The following is a 19,823-nucleotide window of genomic DNA, read 5'->3' as shown; positions in this document are numbered from 1 at the left end:
ATCTGCAAACTGTTGGTGGAAATTGGAAAAGGGGGCCCTGCAGCTGAAACAAAGCGTTTCACTCAGACACCTCCAACCAATCAGGAGGTGAGACTGCGGCACCTCAGAGCATCGCCGGGTGTTAAAAAGCTGCAGCGCTGTGAGAAAGCTGCTGCAACCGTCTCTACATCCTCCCACCTACAAACAGGAAACCACACCGAGGGGAGGAAGCCGAGTCCTCCTCTACCTCATCACTGTCTTCTGCTGGAGATTCAGAAAGCAGAGCAGAGAAAGAAACCCTGTGAACGAGGGGAACACCTGCTGAGGAAGGGTTCATCTGACTGTGGGCAGCTTGTCCCACGAAGAACTCCAAGAACTCAGCCTCATGATGATCAATAAATGTCATTTCCCCCCATTATAGACGCACCGAGACATTGTTTTAACTGTGAGGCGTAAAAACACCAAGAGGGACGCTTTCTAATGACTTTCAACCTGGACGATCTGTCTCTAAACATTTCCTGGAAGTTCTGCTGAGTTCAAGGTGGCAGTCGGAACCGAGTCTACATCCTGTCTGGAATACGTCCCACAATAAGGCCACAACCGTATGAAACGGCTGAAAACTAACAGAAAAAGATCTCACACCCATTTCCAAACGACTCTAAAAGATCATCCAAAAATAATCTACATCAGCCAAGAACTGAGTTCTGAACAAAGTTCAAAACTAATTCAAATATGCTCTGAAAGATGGTCCAAAACAGTTTAAATCGGCCCAAAAGAAACTGAAATCTGAAGCACAGCTCAAAGCAAACCTGAAACCAAGTTTAAAACTCGTCTAAAACTAAATCAAAGCCTTCATCCTGTTGGAATACATTCCCAAATCTAAACCAAGTCTGAACGCTCCAAACCAGTTCAAAACTGGACTGAAAGATCGATCGAAACCATCCAAAAACCAGTTCAGTCCAAAGTCCACCTCCAGTTTGGATGACCAACCCAAACCTGTCTAAAACCTCATCTGAAGGTTCAAAACTGGTGCAAAAACTGTTTAAAACTAGTCTGAAGACAGTAAAATCTGTTGGTTTCCTTAGCTAGGATATTATTATTTTAATTGGCTCTATATGAATAAATTGGATTATTTTTAAATTAATTAATTGGTTTTCATGGGATTATGATTACAATGAATTGAATTCCAATTGTCTTGAATTGGACTATATTACTTAAGTGCCTTAAAATGACATTTGTCGTAATTTGGCACTTTATAAATGAACTAAGAAGACAAAATCAGAGTTGAAAACCAGTTCAACCTGAAATGCAGCCCAGATTCAAGCCTGAAACCAAGTTCAAAACCAGTCTAAAATAATCCTGAAACCAAGTTCAAAACCAGTCTAAAATAATCCTGAAACCAAGTTCAAAACCAGTCCAAAATAATCCTGAAACCAAGTTCAAAACCAGTCCAAAATAATCCTGAAACCAAGTTCAAAACCAGTCCAAAATAATCCTGAAATCAAGTCCAAAACCAGTCCAAAATAATCCTGAAACCAAGTTCAAAACCAGTCCAAAATAATCCTGAAACCAAGTCCAAAACCAGTCCAAAATAATCCTGAAACCAAGTCCAAAACCAGTCCAAAATAATCCTGAAACCAAGTTCAAAACCAGTCCAAAATAATCCTGAAACCAAGTCCAAAACCAGTCCAAAATAATCCTGAAACCAAGTTCAAAACCAGTCCAAAATAATCCTGAAACCAAGTCCAAAACCAGTCCAATAATCCTGAAACCAAGTCCAAAACCAGTCCAAAATAATCCTGAAACCAAGTTCAAAACCAGTCCAAAATAATCCTGAAACAAAGTTCAAAACCAGTCCAAAATAATCCTGAAACAAAGTTCAAAACCAGTCCAAAATAATCCTGAAACAAAGTGCAAAACCAGTCCAAAATCATCCTGAAACTAAGTTCAAAACCAGTCCAAAATAATCCTGAAACCAAGTTCAAAACCAGTCCAAAATAATCCTGAAACCAAGTTCAAAACCAGTCCAAAATAATCTTGAAACCAAGTTCAAAACCAGTCCAAAATAATCCTGAAACCAAGTTCAAAACCAGTCCAAAATAATCTTGAAACCAAGTTCAAAACCAGTCCAAAATAATCCTGAAACCAAGTTCAAAACCAGTCCAAAATAATCCTGAAAAAACCCAGTTCAAGACTGCTAATCCAAAACAAATCTCAAATGGCCTGAAACTGGGTTGTAAACAAAGTTCTAAAGTAGTGTGAAACCAGGTTATTTTGGAGTCAATCTGGATTAAACGTTTAGACATCAGAACCAGCTGGTCCAGGTCAAATGAAACCTTTTTAACCTGTTGACTCATTTTTCTCTCCTTGGACAGTAAAGAAATTCTCGCTGTGTGGAACGATGAGTCTGTCTTTACCAAAGGTGCTGCTCAGGGATCCATCCTGGGCCCACTCCCTTTTGTTTTATTTGACACCTTCATGCTGCTGATACCGAATCAAACTGCAACAGTTCTGCTCATAACCTGTGAAACCAGCTTGTGGTGTGGAACGAATAAAGCAGTTCGGTGGTTACCTTTGCTCACAGAGAGGCTCGAGGAGTCGGGTGGTGGCGACAGCAGGTGGAGCAGAGCTTGGTCCCATTGTTCAAGAAAACAAGGCTTTTTATAATCGTTATTCATGGTCTGAAGAATCTTCCACATCTACTTAAATTAATGTGACAATGAGTTCAGGAAGAGACTCAAGTTTGAGGATTTCACTTCATCCTGAAACTTTCTGTTCCCCAGAAATCAGAGATATGTTGTTCGGTCCCAGGATTCAATCGAAAGCAGCAAAAAACGTTTTCATGTTTAACGGGAAGTGATTTAATGTCCAGTTTTACACCCAACATTTAGTTAGCTGTAGATAAATGACGTAAAAGTCAGACTAATACAGAGATAATAAAAGTAATAAACTGCAGCAGAAGCAGGAAAATCTGAGGTTTCTGTCACTTCCTGCGAGTTTATTTGATGAATCATGGACAGATTTAATGACACGAAGACAGACTTTATTGACTCTTGTGAAGGCGGCAGAGAGAGAAAAGTTGGATTAGCAAACAAACAATTTAATAATAATAATTTAAGAAATAATTAAACCTTGAATAAGGTTAAATGAAGCTTTGTCACAAAGTTTCGACTTCGTTCTGCAGCTCCGAGACGGAAGTTTTCCCTTATTTAATCTCTGCGGGGTAAAATCGATGATAAGAGTCTGTTTAATACCGAAGTTTAAACCCGCAGCAGTTTGTGACATCACAAACACTTTGGACCAATCACAGGCCAACAGGCGACTCCAGCATCAAAACTCATTAAAACATCCTGAAAAACTCACCTTTTCACTTAAAAAAAAAAAAGAAATTCTGTATCTAATTATGTTTATCGATTTAGTTTGAACAAAAACAATAAAGTTTCACTTTTAATATCCATCCATCCATTATATAAACCCCCTTAACCCGTGGGTCGGGTCACGGGAATTTCATTTAATTTCATTCAGAAAGAACAAACAAGGAAACATCTGACAAGTTAAATCTCATTTAATAGTTAACAAAAAAATACACTAAAATAATCTGAGGTTTACATTCATTTAGAAGTGTTTTTTCTTAAATAAGAACCGTTGCTGACATGAAACCTGCAGGTGAATTAAAAAAACACGACCAGAGTTTGTCCTGAAAATAAATGGTGTCCTGCTCCTCAAAAAGCTTTAAAAACGGGGTGAAACAGACTCTGGCGGTGGGGAAGGTTGAAGGTTCCTGAAGCTTAACAAAAGGTTCCTGAAGCTTCACGAAGGTTCCCGAAGCTTCACAAAAGTTTCCTGAAGCTTCCTGAAGCTTCCTGAAGGTTCACAAAAGTTTCCGAAGGTTCTCGAAGTTTAATGAATGTTCACAAAAGTTCCCGAAGCTTCACGAAGGTTCTCGAAGCTTCACGAAAGTTTACGAAGCTTCACGAAAGTTTACGAAGCTTCACGAAAGTTTACGAAGCTTCACGAAGGTTGTCGAAGCTTCACGAAGGTCGTCGAAGCTTCACGAAGGTCGTCGAAGCTTCACGAAAGTTTACGAAGCTTCACGAAAGTTCACAAAAGTTTCCGAAGGTTCACGAAGGTTCTCGAAGCTTCACAAAAGTTTCCTGAAGCTTCCTGAAGGTTCACAAAAGTTTCCGAAGGTTCCCGAAGCTTCACGAAGGTTCCCGAAGGTTCTCGAAGCTTCACGAAGGTTCCCGAAGGTTCTCGAAGCTTCACAAAAGTTTCCGAAGCTTCACAAAAGTTTCCGAAGCTTCACAAAAGTTTCCGAAGGTTCACAAAAGTTTCCGAAGCTTCACGAAGGTTCACAAAAGTTTCCGAAGCTTCACGAAGGTTCACAAAAGTTTCCGAAGCTTCACGAAGGTTCTTGAGGTTATGAGGAGTCTTTGTCCTTGTTAAAATGAGCTTAGATATACAAATGCTTGGTTATTAAAGTGATTAATAAAGATTCTCCTTGGTAAAAAAAACTTGGTGGATACTTCCTGTGAGCAGCTGATCGTAGGCGGTGACATCATCAGGCGACACATACGATGCGGCTGAATCCGACGGCGTTTCATGGAGTTGTTAAAGCGAGGAGGGTAAAAAGTGTAGAAGGAAAGAGTCTGTTCCGCAGGTCGTCCACAGGTGAGATCGACCAGCCGCGGGTTCCTGAGGTCAGATCAGAACGCTGGACACCGGCACCCGGGTGGACCGCCCACTTTTTGGAACAACGATCGGCTCGTCATCTGTGAAGAGAAGCGGTTTGTGTGAGCTGGGTCACATGACCAAACAAACAACCACCTGCGGGTGCGTCTCACCTGTAGCAACGTGGTTCTCGGCCCGATTGCGATCCGTTTCGATGAAGAGGGCTGTGGCGAGGAAGAAAGCTCCGCCCACCACGGCCACGAAGGAGCAGAGCAGCAGAGAGAGCTGCAGGGAGCGAAACTGCCAGAGGAAGGAGTCGGTCTTCCTCAGAGAGTCGGACACCTGAGGAGGAAGAAGAGGAAAAGGTTCCAACCATCATATAAAGCTCTTAATGACCGAGCTCCATCACATCTTAAAGATCTCACAGTTGGATATTTCCCCAACAGAGCACTTTGCTCTCAGGCTGCAGGTTTCCTTGTGGTTCCCAGAGTTTCTAAAAGCAGAATGGGAGGCAGAGCCTTCAGTTATCAGGCCCCTAAAAGCAGAATGGGAGGCAGAGCCTTCAGTTATCAGGCCCCTAAAAGCAGAATGGGAGGCAGAGCCTTCAGTTATCAGGCCCCTAAAAGCAGAATGGGAGGCAGAGCCTTCAGTTATCAGGCCCCTAAAAGCAGAATGGGAGGCAGAGCCTTCAGTTATCAGGCCCCTAAAAGCAGAATGGGAGGCAGAGCCTTCAGTTATCAGGCCCCTAAAAGCAGAATGGGAGGCAGAGCCTTCAGTTATCAGGCCCCTAAAAGCAGAATGGGAGGCAGAGCCTTCAGTTATCAGGCCCCTAAAAGCAGAATGGGAGGCAGAGCCTTCAGTTATCAGGCCCCTAAAAGCAGAATGGGAGGCAGAGCCTTCAGTTATCAGGCCCCTAAAAGCAGAATGGGAGGCAGAGCCTTCAGTTATCAGGCCCCTAAAAGCAGAATGGGAGGCAGAGCCTTCAGTTATCAGGCCCCTAAAAGCAGAATGGGAGGCAGAGCCTTCAGTTATCAGGCCCCTCTCTGTGGAACCAGCTGCCAGTTTGGCTTCAGGAAGCAGACACCCTCTCTACCTTTAAGATCAGGCTGAAACTGTCCTTTCTGATAAAGCTTATAGTTAGGGATGGCTCAGGTTAGTTTTTCCTCTCTCAGCGAGTCTGAGCGAAGCGTTATCGTCTGTTTTAACTGCCGTAGCTTCTCTAAACTCCAACAGTTGCTGTTAAAAACAGATGTGGCCTGATTTCAATGTGAGGATGATGAAATATCTCAAAATCAAAACAACATCTGCAGATTTTGGCTGATAAAATATTTCACTTTGGTCCTTTAACATCTTAATTAGATGCTCTGAGCAGTTACTGAGGTCTGAGTGGTTAAAGCTCGACTTTAGTTAACTTGGTTTTAGCAGCTTAAAGAAGGTCTGAGAAGGAAAGACAACTTCAACATGTGCTTTCTTCTTGTGTTTTTGGGAATTATTCAGCATGTTTGAAGTCGTATCAGCTCCATTTTACTACTTTTGTGTCAGAAAGCTGCCGTCCTGCAGGTCTTTCAAACCTGAAACGTCTCCATAGATTAATATTTGTTCCCTCCACAGCCTGAAAGTCTCATAGATTCTCAAAGGAGATGGACTTTCAGTCACCTTTAGGTAAATGTACTGAGAATAATCTAAATATTCTTATTTCTCCTGTAAAATGAGGGAATTTAATCCCCAATTTCAGCTCATTTTAATAAGATCAGCACAAAATAAGGCAGCATATATAAAACAGGAAGCGAATCATCTAAAAATTTAATGATTCATCAAACCTTAGACTGAAAAAATAATGAGTCACTGCTTTCATCTTCTGTTTTTAGTGTGAATATCAGGGACAAAAACAGAGAAAAAGACCAAATGGTTGAAGTTTTAGAGACAAATCTTATGTTTCTTAAAGTGATTCAGCTCCTTTTTCAGCAAAAGTTTAAAAAAAAAAACATCTAAAAATGACTTTATTCCACCTTTTAAAGTCATAAAATGAGCCACAAATGTGTTATTTCTCTTTAAAACAGTTGGTTATTTGGGCTTTTAGTCACAGGAAAAAAGGTTAAACACCTAAAAGTTTCTGCTTTTCTTGTTAATTTTGACAGTAAACTGAAAATCTTGTTGTTTCTGAAGAGTAAGCAGAACAAAATAAAACAATTTAAAGGAAAGATGAGCGTTCCTCTGACTTACTGGACGACTAAACCGTTAAAATTAATAAATAAAAACAGCTGTCAGGTCATGTGACAGTGAAAAGGACCATAAATTTTACTACTTTTGTGTCAGAAAGCTGCTTCCTGCAGGTCTTTCAAACCTGAAACGTCTCCACAGATTAATATTCGTTCCCTCCACAGATTAATACTTGTTCCCTCCACAGATTAATACTTGTTCCCTCCACAGATTAATACTTGTTCCCTCCACAGATTAATACTTGTTCCCTCCACAGATTAATACTTGTTCCCTCCACAGATTAATACTTGTTCCATCCACAGATTAATACTTGTTCCCTCCACAGATTAATACTTGTTCCTTCCACAGATTAATACTTGTTCCCTCCACAGATTAATATTTGTTACTTGTTCCCTCCACAGATTAATACTTGTTCCCTCCACAGATTAATATTTGTTCCCTCCACAGATTAATACTTGTTCCCTCCACAGATTAATACTTGTTCCCTCCACAGATTAATATTTGTTCCCTCCACAGATTAATACTTGTTCCCTCCACAGATTAATACTTGTTCCCTCCACAGATTAATATTTGTTCCCTCCACAGATTAATACTTGTTCCCTCCACAGATTAATACTTGTTCCCTCCACAGATTAATATTTGTTCCCTCCACAGATTAATACTTGTTCCCTCCACAGATTAATACTTGTTCCCTCCACAGATTAATATTTGTTCCATCCACAGATTAATACTTGTTCCTTCCACAGATTAATACTTGTTCCCTCCACAGATTAATATTTGTTACTTGTTCCCTCCACAGATTAATACTTGTTCCCTCCACAGATTAATATTTGTTCCCTCCACAGATTAATACTTGTTCCCTCCACAGATTAATACTTGTTCCCTCCACAGATTAATATTTGTTCCCTCCACAGATTAATACTTGTTCCCTCCACAGATTAATACTTGTTCCCTCCACAGATTAATATTTGTTACTTGTTCCCTCCACAGATTAATACTTGTTCCCTCCACAGATTAATATTTGTTACTTGTTCCCTCCACAGATTAATACTTGTTCCCTCCACAGATTAATACTTGTTCCCTCCACAGATTAATACTTGTTCCCTCCACAGATTAATATTTGTTCCCTCCACAGATTAATACTTGTTCCCTCCACAGATTAATACTTGTTCCCTCCACAGATTAATATTTGTTCCCTCCACAGATTAATATCTGTTCCCTCCACAGATTAATACTTGTTCCCTCCACAGATTAATATTTGTTACTTGTTCCCTCCACAGATTAATACTTGTTCCCTCCACAGATTAATATTTGTTACTTGTTCCCTCCACAGATTAATACTTGTTCCCTCCACAGATTAATACTTGTTCCCTCCACAGATTAATACTTGTTCCCTCCACAGATTAATATTTGTTCCTTCCACAGATTAATATTTGTTCCCTCCACAGATTAATATCTGTTCCCTCCACAGATTAATACTTGTTCCCTCCACAGATTAATATTTGTTACTTGTTCCCTCCACAGATTAATACTTGTTCCCTCCACAGATTAATATTTGTTACTTGTTCCCTCCACAGATTAATATTTGTTCCCTCCACAGATTAATACTTGTTCCCTCCACAGATTAATACTTGTTCCCTCCACAGATTAATATTTGTTCCCTCCACAGATTAATACTTGTTCCCTCCACAGATTAATACTTGTTCCCTCCACAGATTAATATTTGTTCCCTCCACAGATTAATACTTGTTCCCTCCACAGATTAATACTTGTTCCCTCCACAGATTAATATTTGTTCCATCCACAGATTAATACTTGTTCCTTCCACAGATTAATACTTGTTCCCTCCACAGATTAATATTTGTTACTTGTTCCCTCCACAGATTAATACTTGTTCCCTCCACAGATTAATATTTGTTCCCTCCACAGATTAATACTTGTTCCCTCCACAGATTAATACTTGTTCCCTCCACAGATTAATATTTGTTCCCTCCACAGATTAATACTTGTTCCCTCCACAGATTAATACTTGTTCCCTCCACAGATTAATATTTGTTACTTGTTCCCTCCACAGATTAATACTTGTTCCCTCCACAGATTAATATTTGTTACTTGTTCCCTCCACAGATTAATACTTGTTCCCTCCACAGATTAATACTTGTTCCCTCCACAGATTAATACTTGTTCCCTCCACAGATTAATATTTGTTCCCTCCACAGATTAATACTTGTTCCCTCCACAGATTAATACTTGTTCCCTCCACAGATTAATATTTGTTCCCTCCACAGATTAATATCTGTTCCCTCCACAGATTAATACTTGTTCCCTCCACAGATTAATATTTGTTACTTGTTCCCTCCACAGATTAATACTTGTTCCCTCCACAGATTAATATTTGTTACTTGTTCCCTCCACAGATTAATACTTGTTCCCTCCACAGATTAATACTTGTTCCCTCCACAGATTAATACTTGTTCCCTCCACAGATTAATATTTGTTCCTTCCACAGATTAATATTTGTTCCCTCCACAGATTAATATCTGTTCCCTCCACAGATTAATACTTGTTCCCTCCACAGATTAATATTTGTTACTTGTTCCCTCCACAGATTAATACTTGTTCCCTCCACAGATTAATATTTGTTACTTGTTCCCTCCACAGATTAATACTTGTTCCCTCCACAGATTAATACTTGTTCCCTCCACAGATTAATACTTGTTCCATCCACGGAGACCTACCACGCCGATCAGGTACGGACTTCCTGCGTCGCCCAGCAGGTGCGAGATGACGATCTGCAGCGCCTCGGCCGTGGAGCGCCGCGTCGGAACGACCACGTACTGAGAAACAGAGTGATGTCATGAGAACAGGCGGCAGCACGCCCAACGTGAAGCAAAAGAGTTTGTTTCAGTCTCTCACCAGCAGAATATCAGCCACGATGGCCCAGTTCATGGAGAGGAAGGTCTCCCCGAGGAAGATGAAGACCTGAGGCAACAAGAAAGAAACAAGGTGACACCATGTTTGCTTTAAGGCAGGGGGGTCAAACTCAAACTCACAGGGGGCCGAAGCTTTAAACTGAACAAAGCCGCGGGCCGAGGTTGAACAAATTAACCTTTTAATATGGAACCCAACAAGTTTAGATTTAACAACGAATACTGAACCAGCAAGGCTTATATTACTTTAAAGTCCAGGGGTGTGAAATTAATAATAATAACAATAATAATAATAAAAACATATCAATGGCATATTAAATTAAATTTAAATAAAAATTTAATGCCTCCTTTCTGTTTGCAGCCTTCTGATTTATGTCAAAATTAGCTTCTTACACAGGCTAATAAATGTGAAAATAAAATAACATAAACCTCTTTTCATCTCCTTTACTTTCTGGCTCCTTTGAGCTGAGTCCAGGTCCTTATATTTGTCCTGGTGTTTCGTTTCATTGTGTCGTCTGATATTATATCCTTAGTCACTCTTTAGTCACTCTTTAGTCACTCTTTAGTCACTCCTTGGATACTCCTTGGATACTCCTTGGATACTCCTTGGATACTCCTTAGTTACTCCTTAGTTACTCCTTAGTTACTCCTTAGTTACTCCTTAGTTACTCCTTAGTTACTCCTTAGTTACTCCTTAGTTACTGACGCTTTGGCTCCACAAACAAGACAAACAGGTTTGTCTTTTACATAAACAGATATTCTGTCTCCCACCTGTCCAGAAAAGTTCTATTTTCTGCCTTTCTTTTGGCCATTTTTTGGTAGGTAACAGTGACAGCTGTGGTTTGAGGTCAAAGTGTGGTCTGGGGGAGAGGCGGGGGGCACAAGAAGACCGCTAGCATAGATGCTACTGACACAGAGGAGGGGCGTACCTGCCTCTGTGCTAACCAAAACAACAGCAGAGCATTATGGGATTTGTAGTATAAGCGGTGAATGCGGTGTTATATAATAACACTGGCGGGTCAGCTCTAATATTCATTTGAAATTGCCTCGCGGGCCAAATATAATTACACTGCGGGCCAAATGTGGCCCGCGGGCCAGAGTTTGACACCTATGGTTTAAGGGATCAGTTTTAACTCTTTTATTTCATCCACAGGTTTGTGCTGCTCCTTGTTCTGAATATGAAACAGTTTACTGGAGATCTGAAGCCAACAGATCCAGGATCAGCTCTGAGCATCAGGTGAGTTAATTATTCACATCCAGGGTTTAAACAAACCAAAATCTGCTGCTAAATCAGGAAATTCATTGATTTCATTTGAGTTTTAATGAACTGGGAAAGACCCTGAGAAAAGGAAAAGGTTTGAGGGACTCTGGTGTAATCCGGCGAGGAGGCGGGGCTGCGGCGAGGAGGCGGGGCTGAGAACTCACGTATGTGGCGATGGTGCTGGCCTGCGCGAAGACGATGGCGAGGTACAGGAAGGGAGCAGAAAGCATCAGACCGGCAGCACACACCAGCGGGTCGGCTCGGGGCGTCTTCTTCCTCAGCTGCCGGCTCACCTGCACGCCGCTGGCCACGCCCAGCACCCCTGTGACGCAGGTGATGATCCCGAAAATCAGGCTGCGGCGGGAGAAACACAGACATCAGTTTCCCGCCTGGTTAATGGCAGCGTGGCGGCGTCTGGGCGGTGACATCACCTGTCCGATGAGGCGCAGTGAGCCTCCGTGCAGGGAGCCTTTTCCCCGGTGAAAACGCCGGCTCTGTAGAGGAAGGTCGGAGCCCAGAGCGCCAGGGAGCCCGTCACAAACGCCACCGCCGTGAAGCCGAAGGTGGACAGCACGAAGCTGCGGCTGCAGAGGAGGCAGACAGGTCAGCAGCAGCTACGGCACACGCTAACAGACCACAGCACACGCCAACAGACCACAGCACACGCCAACAGACCACAGCACACGCTAACAGACCACGGCACACGCTAACAGACCACGGCACACGCTAACAGACCACAGCACACGCCAACAGACCACAGCACACGCCAACAGACCACAGCACACGCCAACAGACCACAGCACACGCCAACAGACCACAGCACACGCCAACAGACCACAGCACGCGCCAACAGACCACAGCACGCGCCAACAGACCACAGCACGCGCTAACAGACCACAGCACGCGCCAACAGACCACAGCACGCGCCAACAGACCACAGCACACGCCGACAGACCACAGCACACGCCGACAGACCACAGCACACGCCGACAGACCACAGCACACGCCGACAGACCACAGCACACGCCGACAGACCACAGCACACGCCGACAGACCACAGCACACGCCGACAGACCACAGCACACGCCGACAGACCACAGCACACGCCAACAGACCACAGCACACGCCAACAGACCACAGCACACGCTAACAGACCACAGCACGCGCCGACAGACCACAGCACGCGCCAACAGACCACAGCACACGCTAACAGACCACAGCACGCGCCGACAGACCACTGCACACGCTAACAGACCACAGCACGCGCCGACAGACCACTGCACACGCTAACAGACCACAGCACACGCCAACAGACCACAGCACACGCCAACAGACCACAGCACACGCTAACAGACCACAGCACGCGCCGACAGACCACAGCACGCGCCAACAGACCACAGCACACGCTAACAGACCACAGCACACGCTAACAGACCACAGCACACGCTAACAGACCACAGCACACGCTAACAGACCACAGCACACGCTAACAGACCACAGCACGCGCCAACAGACCACAGCACACGCTAACAGACCACAGCACGCGCCAACAGACCAGGTGAGACCGCTTACTTCCTGCTCAGCGCATGCAGGTCCATCAGCCAGCTGGTCTGGTGCAGGTGGTGCTCGGGTCGGGCCTCCACCGCCCCTCGCTTCGGCTCCTGGACCACGAACAGCAGCAGCAGCACGGCGACCAGCCCCAACCCCGGCGTCACCTGCAGGAGCAGCAAGTGCAGCTGGTGAGGACAAACGCCACCGCAGGCGAGACAGAAATCAGAACAGAGTCCAGACTCACCCGCAGGGCCCAGTGCCAGTCCTTCATCAGGTTGCTGACCTGAGAGCCGACGATGTACCCGAGGCCGCTGGGGGGGGAAACAGAGAGCCGGGTCAGATCTACAGCTGGTGGGTAAAAGCGCTGAGGTTCCTGATCAGGAAACCGCCGACAGGTCGGAAATCATCTCAAAGTGGAACAACTTAAACATCACGGGTTTAAAGTTTCAGCCTTTTTACAGCAAAAGTAACAAAAAGGCCTAAAATCTGCAGAAGATTTGATCAATTCTACATCTTCACAGCCTGAAAGTCTCATAGATTCTCAAAGGAGATGGACTTTCAGTCACCTTTAGGTAAATGTTCTGAGAATAATCTAAATATTCTTATTTCTCCTGTAAAATGAGGGAATTTAATCCCCAATTTCAGCTCATTTTAATAAGATCAGCACAAAATAAGGCGGCATATATAAAACAGGAAGTGAATCATCTAAAGACGAAATGATTCAAACCTTAGACTGAAAAAATAATGAGTCACTGCTTTCATCTTCTGTTTTTAGTGTGAATATCAGGGACAAAAACAGAGAAAAAGGCCAAATCGTTGAAGTTTTAGTGACAAATCTTAAGTTTCATAAAGTGATTCAGCTCCTTTTTCAGCAAAAGTTTTAAAAAAACATCTAAAAATGACTTTATTCCACCCTTTAAAGTCATAAAATGAGCCACAAATGTGTTATTTATCTTTAAAACCGTTGGTTATTTGGGCTTTTAGTCACAGGAAAAAAGGTTAAACACCTAAAAGATTCCAGTTAATCAGTTAATCGTTAATTTTGACAGTAAACTGAAAATCTTGTTGTTTCTGAGGAGTAAGCTGAACAATATAAAACAATTTAAAGGAAAGATGAGCGTTCCTCTGATTTACTGGACGACTAAACCGTTAAAAAAACTAAATTAATAAATAGAAACAGCTGTCAGGTCATGTGACAGTGAAAAGGACCATAAATTACACCAATGATACGATTTAACGATGTCAGAAAACAAAGTTCAGATAACACGTGGTTTTAGTTTTGAATGATTTGATCCTGACTCAGCAGAAAATGAGACACAATAAAGTATCTTTGATAATCAGAGTGTTCGTTACCTGCCGACTGGGATGGCAAAATAAAAGATGGACAGCATGTTGGTCCTCTTCCCTTTGACGTAGAGGTCGGCGATGATGGTGGGAGCGATGGTGGAGTAGCTGGCCTCCCCAACTCCAACCAGACCTCGAGTCAACAGCAGGACCCAGAAATGCTGCAGCCAGACAAAGAAATTCAACCACTTCAGCACCACAAAACGAGTTTATATTTAGAAAGACTTTAGACAGACTTTGGAAATGTTTGGAAGAAGAAAACTGGACACAGAACGATCGAAACAAGATGCAGAGAGACAAAGAAAGAAAATGACCACCAAAAACCCAACATAATGACCGCCAAAACCAAACAAAATGGCCACCAAAAACCAAACAAAATAACCACCAAAAAGACCACCAAAAACCTAACAAAATAACCACCAAAATGACCACCAAAATCCCAACTAAATGACCACCAAAAACCCAAACAAAATGGCCACCAAAAACCCAACTAAATGACCACCAAAAGCCTAACAAAATGACCACCAAAAACCAAACAAAATAACCACCAAAAACCAACAAAATGACCACCAAAAACCCAACTAAATGACCACCAAAAACCCAACTAAATGACCACCAAAAACCCAACTAAATGGCCACCAAAAGCATAACAAAATGACCACCAAAAACCAAACAAAATAACCACCAAAAACCAACAAAATGACCACCAAAAACCCAACTAAATGACCACCAAAAACCCAACTAAATGACCACCAAAAACCCAACTAAATGGCCACCAAAAGCCTTACTAAATGGCCACCAAAAACCAAACAAAATGACCACCAAAAACCCAACTAAATGGCCACCAAAAACCAAACAAAATGACCACCAAAAACCCAAACAAAATAACCACCAAAAACCAACAAAATGACCACCAAAAACCCAAACAAAATGACCACCAAAAACCCAAACAAAATGACCACCAAAAACCTAACAAAATGACCACCAAAAACCCAACTAAATGACCACCAAAAACCCAAACAAAATGACCACCAAAAACCAAACAAAATGACCACCAAAAACCCAAACAAAATGACCACCAAAACCCCAACAAAATGACCACCAAAACCCCAACTAAATGACCACCAAAAACCCAACTAAATGACCACCAAAAACCCAACTAAATGACCACCAAAAACCCAACTAAATGACCACCAAAAACCTAACAAAATAACCACCAAAAACCTAACAAAATGACCACCAAAAACCCAACTAAATGACCACCAAAAACCCAAACAAAATGACCACCAAAACCCCAACAAAATGACCACCAAAACCCCAACTAAATGACCACCAAAAACCCAACTAAATGACCACCAAAAATCCAACAAAATGGCCACCAAAAACCCAACTAAATGACCACCAAAACCCAACTAAATGACCACCAAAAACCCAACTAAATGACCACCAAAAACCCAAACAAAATGACCACCAAAACCCCAACAAATGACCACAAAAAACCCAACTAAATGGCCACCAAAAACCAAACAAAATGACCACCAAAAACCCAAACAAAATGACCACCAAAACCCCAACAAAATGACCACCAAAACCCCAACTAAATGACCACCAAAAACCCAACTAAATGACCACCAAAAACCCAACTAAATGGCCACCAAAAACCCAACAAAATGGCCACCAAAAACCCAACTAATTGACCACCAAAACCCAATTAAATGACCACCAAAAACCCAACTAAATGACCACCAAAAACCCAAACAAAATGACCAGCAAAAACCCAAACAAAATGGCCACCAAAAACCCAACAAAATGGCCACCAAAAACCCAACTAAATGACCACCAAAACCCAACTAAATGACCACCAAAAACCCAACTAAATGACCACCAAAATCCCAACTAAATGACCACCAAAAACCCAACTAAATGACCACCAAAAACCCAACTAAATTACACACATCTGTGCATCTTCAGCCGATGTTCAGTGAGCCGTTATTCCAGTTTATCATTTATTCAAAGAATATTCGAACCACAGAAGGTGGTGCAGCTTCGCCTTAGCCCTGCGTCATCGGTGCAAAATAAAAAACATCTACAGTGATTGTTTAAAAAAGCTAAACCATTCAGGCTCCAACAGTTCCAAACCCCCCCGAGAGGAGCTGCCGGACCGAGACGTTCAGTTTCAGAGGGTGACGGATGCTGAGCTCCAGGCCCAGACAGTCAGACGGCTGCAGAAACATTTAGCGAATGCAGGGAAATAGCAGAACAACCATCACTCACTTCTTTGGGCGTGTAGGAGCTGGCGAGCGTCACCAAGGACCAGAACCCGATGCCAACACTCATGATGTACTTCCTGTTGTACCGGTCTCCCAGGTAGCCGAAGACGGGAGCCAAGAACATGTAGCTGCAGATAAAAACTGTCAAGAGAAATGAAAGCAGAGCTGAACAGCAGAGCTTTGAGATGACAGTTAAATAAACCAGCCGAGTCCTCTTTCCGCAGCAGAACCGTGTTTAATGAGCTGGAAGCTGATCTGACAGATCCTGGATCAGCTCTCACCTGTTTGCAGCAACCCGGACTTCCCATCGTCAATCTTAAAGTCGTGCTCGATGTCGGGGAGGACTCCTGGTGGAGCAACAGCACTGTATGAATGACTGTTCCTGAGCCAAAAAGCCTCAACATCTCAGTGTGAAACTGCTTCCATGAACTCTTTCATCGTGTTAATGTTGGGTCAGACGGAGGCAGCTGATTGGCTGCGGCGTACCTGCCACGGTGAACCTGTCCATGTAGTTGAGCAGGTTGATGTAGCAGAGGATGAAGACGGTCAGCACGGCTCGCACTCTGCTCACCCCGCTGGCCGACACCTCCTCCTGCTGAGCCGCCGGGCCGCCCTGGTCCTCCGGACCCTCCGCCTCGCTGTCGGAGGAGAAGAACGGCGCCGAGTCGGACGTGTGCTCGCCCAGAGACATGGCCGCCGCTGAGGAAGAAAGTCAGGCCGGCGTCATCACCAGTGACACAGTTCTGATCAGTTTACTGTTGCAGAGCGACGGTTTCTGCCCCAGAGGAGCCGAATATCGGACCAACAGCGTCTATCCTCTGCTGGTTCCTCCTCCTCCCACAGCCGAGTTTTAACATGAAAATCAGCTCAGAGCCTGAAAGAGATCAGGCTCAGCAGAGCCTGACAGATCCGAGGAAGAACCAGCACAAGAAAACATAAGAGGAAGAAGAGGCAGCGAAAGGAGAAGCGGTGACAGCACACATGACAGACTGAAACCTCGACCATGTGACCTGCAGGAGGAGGAGGAGGTGAAGCTTTGCTGCCTCACAAAGCTGTTTGGGTTCAACAAAGCACAGCTGTGTGATTAAATTAAGACGTCCTGATACCAAACTCTCAGAAAATCCTTTTTAGAGGCAGAAATCAACAGTCACATGCCTGGAATTATTGACTCTAACTGCTTATCAGCTCTGAGAATCAATAATTCCTTCCATTAGAAAGATATGAACTAGATCAATGAGTATGAACAGATTACAATGCAGGGGCCGGAGGGCCCCGGGGCCCCAGCATGAAGCGACTGTTTGTAGTTTTACTTCTAAAGTCACAACTTAAAGTAAAATAACTCATAACTATAACAACAAGATACAAAGAGAGATAAATCCTCCAAAAGAAAAGAAACAGGCCAGAAAACGACCACGAGACAGAAAGAGTGATACATAACTACAGAAAGAGTGATGAATAACTGCAGAAAGAGTGATAAATAACTACAGCGAAAGAGTGATCAATATCTACAGCGAAAGAGTGATCAATAACTACAGGGAAAGAGTGATAAATAACTACAGGGAAAGAGTGATAAATAACTACAGGGAAAGAGTGATAAATAACTACAGAAAGAGTGATAAATAACTACAGAAAGAGTGATAAACAACTACAGCGAAAGAGTGATAAACTACAGCGAAAGAGTGATAAACAACTGCAGAAAGAGTGATAAATAACTGCAGAAAGAGTGATAAATAACTGCAGGGAAAGAGTGATAAATAACTGCAGGGAAAGAGTGATAAATAACTACAGGGAAAGAGAGATAAATAACTACAGGGAAAGAGTGATAAATAACTACAGGGAAAGAGTGATAAATAACTACAGGGAAAGAGTGATAAATAACTACAGGGAAAGAGAGATAAATAACTACAGCGAAAGAGTGAAATAACTACAGCGAAAGAGTGATCAATAACTACATAGAAAGAGTGATAAATAACGACAGAAATAGTGATAAATAACGACAGAAAGTGTGATAAATAACTACAGAAAAGACACCAAACAGCATAAAAAGACGCAATCTGCCACAGGAGACAGAAACCAATCAAAAAGAAAAACACAAAAAATAACCAAAAACAGACAAATTACTTCTAAAAACTTTTCTTTTCTCATCCATTTATTTATAATCTCTTATTATTCAGATTTAACACTAAAATGCTCACACAGATTTCTAATGTAAAAAGGCGAATATTTTCCCAAGAAAGATGGAGATGAAAAGAGTTCAAATTTAGTAATTTCAAGCTGTTCTGGCCTTTGTCCTGTTTCAAACCATCATTGATCACAGATTCATGATCAGATCCTCAGAGGTCCCACAGCCCTGTAGCTCCGTCCTGAGCCTCACGAGCAGAGAGCGCACGAGAAAACAATAAAACGGCCGCTATTAAAAATAACTCGCTGCCTCATAATTGACGCCAAACCAGACTCTGTTCAGATTTCTTAACATTTTACGTAATTTGCCTTAAAGCAAACGTAAAATTGCTTGTAATTGTTGATACAATACTCGAGGCTTTTTAAAGGGTCTTCCGATAAATTCGGCAAATCTGTTATACAACTAAAACTGTAAATAAAGCGAAGATTCACTGGAAAATATATACTACAAACCGCTGCATCTCCAGAATGTACGCCGGACCAGACTCCGTCCAGAAATCATACCATTTAATGAGATTTACTTTGCAACAAACGTAACGTTGCTTTTAAACAACTGTGAAATGACTTAAACCTTTTTATGGGTCTTCTTATAAATTCGCCAAATACCTTTTGTAACTAAAATGTACATGAAGCGAAAAATCACTGGAAAAACGGTATTACAAACGCTTTAGAAGGTACGCCACACCAGGCTGAGTTCAGAATTTTAATAATTTTATATAATTTGCTTTGCAACAAACGTAACGTTGCTTTTAAAAGGTCAGTAAATTACTTGAAGCCGTTTTCAGTTTAATCTGGTCATTTCGGCAAACATTTTATGCAACTAAAATGTACACGAAGCATACAATACGCTATTACAAATATAGTTAGGAATGGCGGTAGTTTAACTCCATCCAAATCAAACGTTCCTCCAACATGTGACTTGATAATACCGGACAGCCTCGTTTTACCGGATGACATAAACAAAGGCAGCCTAACGGTAAATGTGCAATAATTTCAATGGAGTTCGGCGTGAAAAAACCCCCCAAAAAAACAAAAAACGGCGGAATCCATACATACTCCGTTGTAAACTCTGACTTGATATTAATTTTAAAGCAACAAAGATGTTTTACTTGTTTATCCAGTAAAGAGGAGCTCAGTTAATCTGGGGTAACAGTCGCCTGTTGTTGTTTACCTGCGAGGATGAATCAGGGATGACGCTTCTTTCCTCCTGCTGCCCGTTCAAATATTCTTACTCAAAGTTAAAAACGTTATTCAAAACCCATGTTGTTGATTTACAGTTAAAAGTTCAACCGAGAACCCGGCGAGCCGGAATTTCTGTTTAAAACGCTAAAAGTTTACCGCCGGACACTTCTCAGATGACACTTCTGCACCGCCGCCATGACACATCTGACCCAACTTCCGCTCCGCCGCTCACGT

General features: G+C 42.5%; 1 protein-coding gene and 2 long non-coding RNA genes across 3 annotated transcripts; 2 read left to right on the top strand and 1 right to left on the bottom strand.

Moving 5' to 3' along the window:
* Positions 1–3,666: 3,666 nt before the first annotated feature.
* LOC140273169 (uncharacterized) lies at positions 3,667–3,817 on the top strand. Its single transcript, XR_011908005.1, has 2 exons — positions 3,667–3,749; positions 3,788–3,817. It is a non-coding gene; the product is annotated as an uncharacterized lncRNA (long non-coding RNA).
* Positions 3,818–4,022: 205 nt separating this feature from the next.
* On the top strand, positions 4,023–4,223 carry LOC140273170 (uncharacterized). The gene is made up of 2 exons (XR_011908006.1): positions 4,023–4,078; positions 4,170–4,223. It is a non-coding gene; the product is annotated as an uncharacterized lncRNA (long non-coding RNA).
* Positions 4,224–4,539: 316 nt separating this feature from the next.
* spns1 (SPNS lysolipid transporter 1, lysophospholipid) lies at positions 4,540–19,814 on the bottom strand. Its single transcript, XM_072368685.1, has 13 exons — positions 19,579–19,814; positions 16,713–16,925; positions 16,508–16,573; positions 16,231–16,367; positions 13,966–14,117; positions 12,857–12,923; positions 12,634–12,776; positions 11,493–11,645; positions 11,226–11,415; positions 9,787–9,852; positions 9,609–9,707; positions 4,824–4,992; positions 4,540–4,751 (listed from the first exon to the last, which is right to left on the bottom strand). Exons 2-13 carry the CDS (start codon positions 16,915–16,917, stop codon positions 4,681–4,683), a joined length of 1,518 nt encoding a protein of 505 aa, XP_072224786.1. The 5' UTR covers positions 16,918–16,925; positions 19,579–19,814; the 3' UTR covers positions 4,540–4,680.
* Positions 19,815–19,823: the final 9 nt, after the last annotated feature.

This window comes from Leuresthes tenuis, unplaced genomic scaffold, assembly GCF_036924035.1.
Source record: "Leuresthes tenuis unplaced genomic scaffold, fLeuTen1.0.hap1 SCAF_17, whole genome shotgun sequence".
In the NCBI taxonomy this organism is placed as follows: Eukaryota; Metazoa; Chordata; class Actinopteri; order Atheriniformes; family Atherinopsidae; genus Leuresthes; species Leuresthes tenuis.
Note: the sequence above shows the minus strand (reverse complement) of the source record. Positions and strands in the feature narration are given on the sequence as shown.